The 9389-nt window shown below is 38.7% G+C and overlaps 1 protein-coding gene across 1 annotated transcript; it reads right to left on the bottom strand.

Annotated features, from left to right (window-relative positions):
• Positions 1-4306: 4306 nt before the first annotated feature.
• LOC126752686 (uncharacterized) lies at positions 4307-4900 on the bottom strand (the record flags this gene model as incomplete). Its single annotated transcript, XM_050463655.1, has 1 exon — positions 4307-4900. A coding segment is annotated over exon 1 (594 nt), but the record flags the coding sequence as incomplete, so codon positions are not given.
• Positions 4901-9389: the final 4489 nt, after the last annotated feature.

Raw genomic sequence — 9389 nt, 5'->3', positions numbered from 1 at the left:
TAAATTCAGCCTCCACAATGGAACATCCCCAAATGGGTTGAGGCTGATCGACTTCGCCGGAGCCCGAAATGGGGTTATCTGTGGTACTAGATTCCAGCACAAGAAAATACATCAAGCTACCTGGCAGTCTCCGGATCGAAAAGCCAACAACCAGATCGGTCGTGTTGTGATACTGACGGAAGCCACGTCTCCAGTGTTCTAGATGTGCGTACGCCCCGAGGTCCTAACGTCGACTCGGACCACCATCTTGTTGCAGCCAAAACTCGCACCCGCCTCTGTGCAGCAAAAAGCTCACGTCAACAAACACAAGAAAGCTTCTACGTCGAGAAGCTGCAATCACAACAGACAGCCGAACGATTTTCTACTCGGCTTGCACTCCTGCTCTCTGAGAGCACTCGTCAACAACTCGGTATAAGGGAACTGTGGGACGGCATTTCAAACTCCTTACGTACAGCTGCAACCGAAACCATTGGTTTTCGGAAAGTGCAAAAGAACAGCTGGTACGACGAGGAGTGCCGTGTAGCAGCGGAGAAAAAACAGGCTGCCTACCTCGCACCGTTACGATCGACCACAACTCGTGCGGGATGGGATAGATACCGAGAGTTGAAGAGGAAAGCGAGACGCATTTGCAGACAGAAAAAGAAAGAGGCCGAAATGCTCGAAAATTCTACGAAAAAATGCGGCGGCTTGCAGAAGGTTTTAAGACCGGAGCATACTCTTGTAGAACCCCCAAAGGTGACCTAGTCACCGATGCCCAGAGTATACTTAAATTATGGAGGGAACACTTCTCCAGCCTGCTGAATAGCAGTGAAAGTACAACGCCAGGAGAAGGCGAACCCGATTCCCCAATCGATGATGATAGAGCAGACGTTCCATTGCCCGACCATGAAGAAGTTCGAATAGCAATTACCCATCTGAAGGACAACAAAGCGGCGGGGCCGACGGATTGCCGGCCGAGCTATTCAAACATGGCGGCGAAGAACTGATAAGGAGCATGCATCAGCTTCTTTGTAAAATATGGTCGGACTAAAACGTGCTCAACGATTGGAATTTAAGTGTGCTCTGCCCAATCTACAAATAAGGAGACCCCACAATCTGCGCCAATTTCCGTGGGATAAGCCTCCTCAACATCGCGTATAAGGTTCTATCGAGCGTATTGTGTGAAAGATTAAAGCCCACCGTCAACAAACTGATTGGACCTTATCAGTGTGGCTTTAGACCTGGCAAATCAACAACCGACCAGATATACACCATGCGCCAAATCTTGGAAAAGACCCGTGAAAGGAGAATCGACACATACCATCTCTTCGTCGATTTCAAAGCTGCTTTCGACAGCATGAAAAGGAGCTGCCTTTATGCCGCGATGTCTGAATTTGGTATCCCCGCAAAAGTAATACGGCTGTGTAAACTGACGTTGAGCAACACGAAAAGCTCCATCAGGATCGGGAAGGATCTCTCCGAGCTGTTCGATACCAAACGAGGTTTCAGACAAGGCGATTCCCTAAAGTGTGACTTCTTCAATCTGCTGCTGGAGAAAATAGTTCGAGCTGCAGAACTTAATCGAGCAGGTACAATCTTTTATAAGAGTGTACAACTGCTGGCGCCGTTAGTTCTGCTTTCTCCCGACTGGACAAGGAAGCAAGGCAAATGGGTCTGGTAGTGAACGAGGGCAAGACGAAATATCTCCTGTCTTCACACAAACAGTCATCGCACTCGCGACTTGGCACTCACGTCACTGTTGACAGTCATAACTTTGAAGTCGTAGATACGGATAGGATAACTCCTGCCAACAGGTGCTACTTCGGACTGAGTAGGCAATAGAGAAGTAAAGTCCTCTCTCGACAAACAAAAACCAAACTATATAAGTCACTCATAATTCCCGTCCTGCTATATGTTGCAGAGGCTTGGATGGTGATAGCAACTGATGAGTCGACGTTTAGAGTTTTCGAGAGAAAAGTTCTGCGAAAGATTTAGGGTCCTTTGCGCATTGGCCACGGCGAATATCGCATTCGATAGAATGATGAGCTGTACGAAATATACGACGACATTGACATAGTTCAGCGAATTAAAAGACAGCGGCTACGTTGGCTAGGTCATGTTGTCCGGATGGACGAAAACACTCCAGCTCTGAAAGTATTTTTTTGTTCTTGTCTGAATAAATGGATCGAAATTGTTCTCAGCTTTTTGTCTTCGATTTCGGAATGTTACAAGCAGCAAGCTGGAGATGCTAAATGCACCATCTTTTCTCCCATTTCCCCCCCTCTGAATCCGCCTCTGATATATGTAAATGATCATTCCCTTCCGTCCGTCCATGCATGCATGAATTTAAAGTTGTGTTATATGGAGATAGGCATGGCTGCAGTACGGTTTCGCTCATTTTTGCACTGTATGAGAGCGTCAAAATTGTCCGAGATACTAAATTTGGTTGAACTTGGTCAAGTGGGTTCAGATATGTTTGATTTCAGCAAAATGTTGACGGCGACACACCCATTATTCAATATTGAGACCTGCTCCTATAAAGCGCTTTTCTGCCATCATAAGTGTGAACTTTAATGTCTCTGACACTTTCAGTTATTGATCTATCGGGTTTTTAACATAACCGTTGTATGGTGAGTGGCATGGTTCTCATTCGATTCTGCTTATTTTAACTCTGTTGAAAGAGCTGCCCAAATGATGTGTCCTGTGCAATTTTCAGCGATATAGCTTGAATTGTGTGGAAGATACATATACATATGTATATATAACTCAACCTGGTTTGGGAACACGCCCACTTTTTAAACACCGTTATTGTCATTAATAGAACCAATTTACAGTTCTGTATTTTAATTTGCCCATATATGTATGTATATTAGGGCGGGTCGATGTAAAAATCGCCCATTGCTCTATGAAAATCATATTCTAGGAATCAAAATAGGAAACTTTGCCGAAGGAACCATACCTCTAAAACGAATTTTGGTGTCCCCCAATTTGGGTCGAACTTTTGGGTAGGGGAAAATTTTGAAAAATCCCACTTTGACCCAATTAGAGTGCTCCAATCGAGTCCAAATGTATGACCGACCCCCACTAACTTTGGACGACCGATCCACCCATGCCAGTGGCACACACCCTGGAACTCCCCTGGGGGTTCCTCATACAATCATTTCAAAAAATCACCATTTTTGGCCTTTACATGAAAAGATCAGCTAAATAGCTATGTTTTTTCTTTATTTTTATTTATTTATTTATAGTAATATATATTTTTTCTCTTAAGAAATTTATTTAGTCCGAACATATGTAAATGAAAAACTTAATTTAAGTGAGTTATAGAAAAGAAACTAAAAAAAATTATTGTTTGAAGTCTTTTTTGCTTTCAAGTCTGGGCAATTTCGCACGGCTCTCTAACGTCGTCGCCATACCAGCCTCTACATTTTCCGGTATAACCCGTTTGGAAACGCTAGCTAGCAATTGAACATGTCGTTCCGTTCCTTGTATGTGTGATGGAATTTTTGGATCATTAAATGGTGGATCATCTTGATTTAAATATCCTTTCAGTGTAAGGTACGGAATGCTTCGCGTGAATGGTGGTTCAAATACGATATTTATATCATTCAAATTGATCATTTCCGTATAACTTGTGCAACTAAAGTTTATATCTGGTTTTTTATAAACTCTAAGTTCCATTGGCTCGTCAACATTGGTTCGATAGCGTAGAATTTTCTTGATGGCACAGTCGCGCTTTTCTTTCCTATCATCAAACAACATTGATAACAAGATATTTTCCGAATGCGCATAATATGAATTATCTTTAATTACTTAATTGACAATTTTGCGTAAACGAGGTTCTAGAAATCGTGACCAACCAATGAACTTGAAAAATAATGCACTGCCGTACACGACAGAGCTGTAATACATGATATTGAAGTACATTGGCACATGACATTTAATTATAAATTCAACCAGAATTCTTAAATTTGGCCTTGGTGAGCCACCGAGAATGTACAATTTTCCTTGGTTTGATGTTAGCCAGATCCATGCCGCTAGAAATTGCATGGGCCATGTCGTAAAAGTACTTCGAATCGGTGGAAAACTCTTTTTTTTCTGGAGCAGGTGGCATATTTTGCAACTCAATTTTGTGGAAGCCGTCCACCACCTAAAAATATATATAATAATAAAATAATTAAAAATGGTTGACAATTATAATAAATGGGTGATAGCAATAACTTACCGGAAGAGTTTCACAAGTTTCGATTTAACGGCTCAGTTTTCCGGTTGCCGATCTTGGTCCAATGCTGGTCGATTTATCCAAAGCTTCAACCAAATGCCGAAACGGAAGTTCGTTGAAGTGTAGAAGGCAAACAAACCAATGCAATGGTCTTTTTAACAGCAATTCGAATCGTCGTATAATTCCACCGTGTGGGCCAGTGTTTGTTGGCTCACCGTCAGTGCATATTCCAATTAATGTATCCAGTGATATATTTTTATCGTTGAAAAAACCATTTAATTTGGTTGTTTTGTATTCAACGGTTTCATGTTCCAGTCTTACATAACCAATCAATTCAAAATTGGGTTCTCTCAAAGTAACAAGGTGAGGTTCTTTTACCCTCCTAGTATGATAGTTATCATCAATTTTATCTATCATTAAAGTATCATCTTTTCTGCCATCGAATGAAAACGCTAACAAATTGGTATCATCTAACCGTTTGCGAAGCACTTCTTGTCTGTATTTCTCTTTACCTCTGCGAACTTTCGTTTTATCCATGATGAAAGGTTTCCCATGCTTATCTTTAATTTTAAAATCTTGCAAAAGAGCGGTTCCCAATGCTGGTGCTACTCTGTCATGCACACCAAATCTGTCACATACCAATGCAAAGTTAAAACAATCGTATCTCTCTGTGTATTGTGAACTTGTGCTTCTATCCATATCTTCTTGAACCGGTGGTGACGTTGCTCTTTGCTCTTCAGTTTCCATCATAAATGCATTCATTGTTAGTCTTCTCTGATTATGTTGATCGTGCATGAACTCTTTGAGGCGTTCGGGAACCCAGCCGCATGCACATGGAGCTGCCTTCAAATCGCATTTACATGTTCCAATGTAAAAAATTGTTTCCAGAGATTTTACATACTCTGTAAATTGTTGGGTGTTGTTTCTTCTCTTGATTTGCTCTTGATACTTGTCAAGCAATTTATTCAATTTATTACATACACTTTTTTTCAGCATTATTTCCATACCAAGTTTTTCCCAAATTCCAATCAACTTATCTAGTACTTGAATAGTGACTGATTTATGGGAAAACTTTTTTTGTTCTGTTTTAGCACGTTCGCTTAAGTAAAAATAATATCTCAAGATATCCAGATGTGTTGGTAAATTAAGATCAGTCAAATCAGTACACACCAAAAACAGTAACATCATGCTTGGGTAAATGACTCATTGGGTTTTCGATAGCTGTTGATGTAGTTGCTTCATCTTGCGGTGTAGAGGATGGTGGATTCATTGTAAACTTTTTGATTTGGAATGGTCACTTCACTTATTATTTTTTTTGAAATACGAGAGTGGTTATTGCTTTAGTTCTCCTCACTTTCAGAAGTAATAAGAATGAAATGGTAATTTCAATTCTATTTCAAAATTTGCCCCTACCCAAAAGTTCGACCCAAATTGGGGGACATCAGAATTCGTTTCTGAGGTATGGTTCCTTCGGCAAAGTTTCTTATTTTGATCCCTAGAATATGATTTTCATAGAGCAATGGGCGATTTTTTTGCCTCCCCACAAATCGACCCGGCCTAATGTATATGGTATATATCCCTATATCTAACTCCATTATTTTTAGGTGATACAATCAAGAGTGGAGTGAACAAATCTACTATACTCTGTAGCAATATGTTGCAAGAGCACAAAGACAATAGCGAAAACAACAAGCTGACATGTATGCCACTAATATACACACTGCCGATTTCATCAACAAAAGTAAAAGCAATAAATAAACAGTACACTGCATGCAAGTATAATGTTAGGGATATGAGGTTAAGACCAATGTCTAGACCAACACCAATAATGTTCAGCGCTAAACCAATAATATAATAGGTTTGTTAGAGTAACGGAAATTACTATTGGGGTACTCACAACGTGTCATAAAGCATCGTAAATAATCATCATCATAAAATCATAAATTTTCATACTAGTTTAAAAAATTAGTTGTTGCATTGCATACTAAAATAAGTTTACAAAAAAGCAACCATGAACGCTATGTTTTCGGATCGTTATAACTTATAACCTTATGAGACTATCTGAAACCCCTAATATAATATAATTGCTCGTATTTTCGGCATTAAAATAAAGTATATCCAATATTATACGTTCACTTCGTTTAATATAAGTATAAAATCTTACATATGTACATATGTACATATATTTATCGTTTAAATAAAATGACCGATTTACGAAATGCGATATAAGGCAACCCGGAAGTTTTGAAAACTTGTATTAGGTTTGTATATTGGAGGTTGACCCGATTTTATAAATTTTTTGCATTACTAAATTACATTATCAAAAAAAAGATAGCACCTCACATACCATCAAATCGTGATATTAGTTATATGGCGGCTAGACAAAGATTTCACCCGATTTTATCCATTTTAGGCAAAGATCCATCGTTAGGAGCAAAACACGTTTCAACAAATTAATTATGATAACACAAATTGACCGATTTATGTGTGTGTAGCTCTTTTAAATGAGCAAAACCTCCACCTACACATGCGCAACCTACTACGACACACCACACTCAGCAAGATTTCCCATCCCATCGACACCATTCCGGATATTTTTCAATTCCGATAGCAAACAAATGTTTAACCTTAAGCAAAATAGCATTTATATATATAACTAGCTTACCCCGCAGCCGTTGTCCTGCGCGAAATTATGTCTTTTGAATTGAAAAGACAAAAATTCATATTGTGTTGATTATCATTTATTTGAAATTTTCTAAATTTTTTTTCAATGTAACCCAGCTTGATAAACAACAATTTTCTGTTCCGGTGTACAGAAAAGATGGTTTTCCAACTCATGAGCACGCTAAGTATATCTGGCCATGTGAAAATTATAGCATTTCCAAATTTATGCCACACACTATGCGACTATCCTTGTGTCCTGTCGATTGTCATTTCAAATTTAATTTTCCCTGGAAACGGAATACGTTTGAACTGAAATGGCAAATCGTTAGAACTCAAAAGAAATCCGTAGAATCAAGCATTCTGCCCTCTTATATTTGATAGTTGCGTCACAATCATATTGCGAAACATAATAACGACAGATCCAACTTTGAGACGCAAATGATGCGGTGGCATACCAAGCCTCTCTAAAGAATTTATTTAGAAATTCCACTGGATAATTCACGGTGTTGTCTTCATTGTCAAGACGATCGATCGATTTGAATGACCGCAAGTCTCCCGGAATTCGACTTTGAATCTTCCAGTTTAAGTCAACAACATCGGTGTTTTTGGCAGCTAAAATTGCGCGTGCATTTAATGTCCAATGTTCGTATAAACGTTCCTGATGAGTCCATCTTTCGTGAATTGATAAACGATATATGGAATTGATATCAAACCACCGGAAGTATCAACCGGTATTGACCCATTTCCAATTCTTAGCGTATACGATGTAAAATGTCTTCGGCAATGTAATTTTTGGTCGTATCCCATAACTGACGCGAATTTGAAGGCTGATATGTTGAAATGTTTATCGCGATAAGTGTGCGAAATTCATTCCAGTGACTATCATGTTCCAGCAATTGTAATTGTAATTGTATGTATAATATCAAGGTATTTCCGAATAGAGCAAGTTCTTGCAAACGGTTCACTGACGAAGGTTGAGTTTGAAGTTTTGGTCATTCTCCAAATTAACTGTGAGACGCACAACAGTCGGAAAACGTTCATGAATTGCAAAAGTAAATATCCCACAAAGCGCTTTATTGCAGTTCACGTATCGACCGTATCATTCAAGACCAATGACCGCCAAGGAAGCAACCTTTGGTGACGTAATTACAAACGTATTTTATCGATTACACCAAACTGCAATACGCAACATTGACATGACTTTTGAATGTGAATTAGACAACAGTGGCGAATATGGTACGATCCATATGTTGTCGACTTCGACATTAAAATAAAGTGTATCCAATATTATACGTTCAGTTCGTTTAATATAAGTATAAAATCTTACATACACACACATCACAAAGATTTCACCCGATTTTATCCATTTTAGGCAAAGGTCCATCGTTAGGAGCAAAACACGTTTCAACAAATTAATTATGATAACACAAATTGACCGATTTATGTTTGTGTAGCTCTTTTAAATGAGCAAAATCTCCACCTACACATGCGCAACCTACTACGACACTCCATACTCAGCAAGATTTCCCATCCCATCGACACCATTCCGGATATTTTTCAATTCCGATAGCAAACAAAAAAGCAAGCGACCGAAATTGAACGATTCAAATAATTTACAAATCAAAATATTAAAAAACAAAACAAACAAAAATTGAAAAAAAATTGTATGAGAAAAAAGTATATATAAGAGGATTAAGTATTCATTACACATATCGAGTTTAGCACTGTTTTTAATATGTATTCTGTAATTCGGGGCGGAGACAAACCCAACGAATCAATAACCATGAAAATTGGTTCAGCAGATCTCGAGTTATAAGTGTTCGAACAAACCCGTCTTTGTTTTATACATAAGTATACGTGACCTGGTCTACGAAAAGGGAGCTAACGTGCGAAAACTAGTTTTCTGGGAAAAATCTGTTAAAAATAAACAACTCGTTTCGTCAGTTTCTCGTTATCTCATTAAATGTTCTCCTTTCCAGAGGCTTCAAGTTGTTGTTTTTGGTCGGAATATTATTATAGTTCATCGTGTAAGTTGCTAGTGTGGAACATTTAAAAAAGTAACACTGAAGTAGTGACGTTTACTCCAATACCGCGCAGCTGCTGTTGTATTGTTTTCATTCGTCTCTCTTTCCGGATGTTCTGTTATCACATTTGTGTAAGTGTTTCTGTTGATTATCGTCTTCGCATTTCGCATGAAATGAAACATGAGTGTTGATGAGGAGTTCAGTGACGTAAAGTCAAAATTGATTTTTTGACACCTAAGCCCCCTTTCCGTAGACCAGGTCACATATATAGATGTTAATTCTTAACACATTATGTGTCTAAATATAAAACAAGGTGCTTTCCAAAGTAAACAGGACTTTTTGAATCTAGCGTCCCCTGGTAGCGCCATCTATATGTCAACTGGTGCATTAGAATCTGCCATCTTTATCGATTGTCCAGTGGGAATTTCACGACATTTCATTGATTGGAAGTGAAGTTATTGCGTTTTAAGTGTCAGTATGTTTGTGTTATCGGTGCGAAA

This window comes from Bactrocera neohumeralis, chromosome 3, assembly GCF_024586455.1.
Source record: "Bactrocera neohumeralis isolate Rockhampton chromosome 3, APGP_CSIRO_Bneo_wtdbg2-racon-allhic-juicebox.fasta_v2, whole genome shotgun sequence".
In the NCBI taxonomy this organism is placed as follows: domain Eukaryota; kingdom Metazoa; phylum Arthropoda; class Insecta; order Diptera; family Tephritidae; genus Bactrocera; species Bactrocera neohumeralis.
This window is presented reverse-complemented; position numbering and strand designations above follow the sequence as displayed.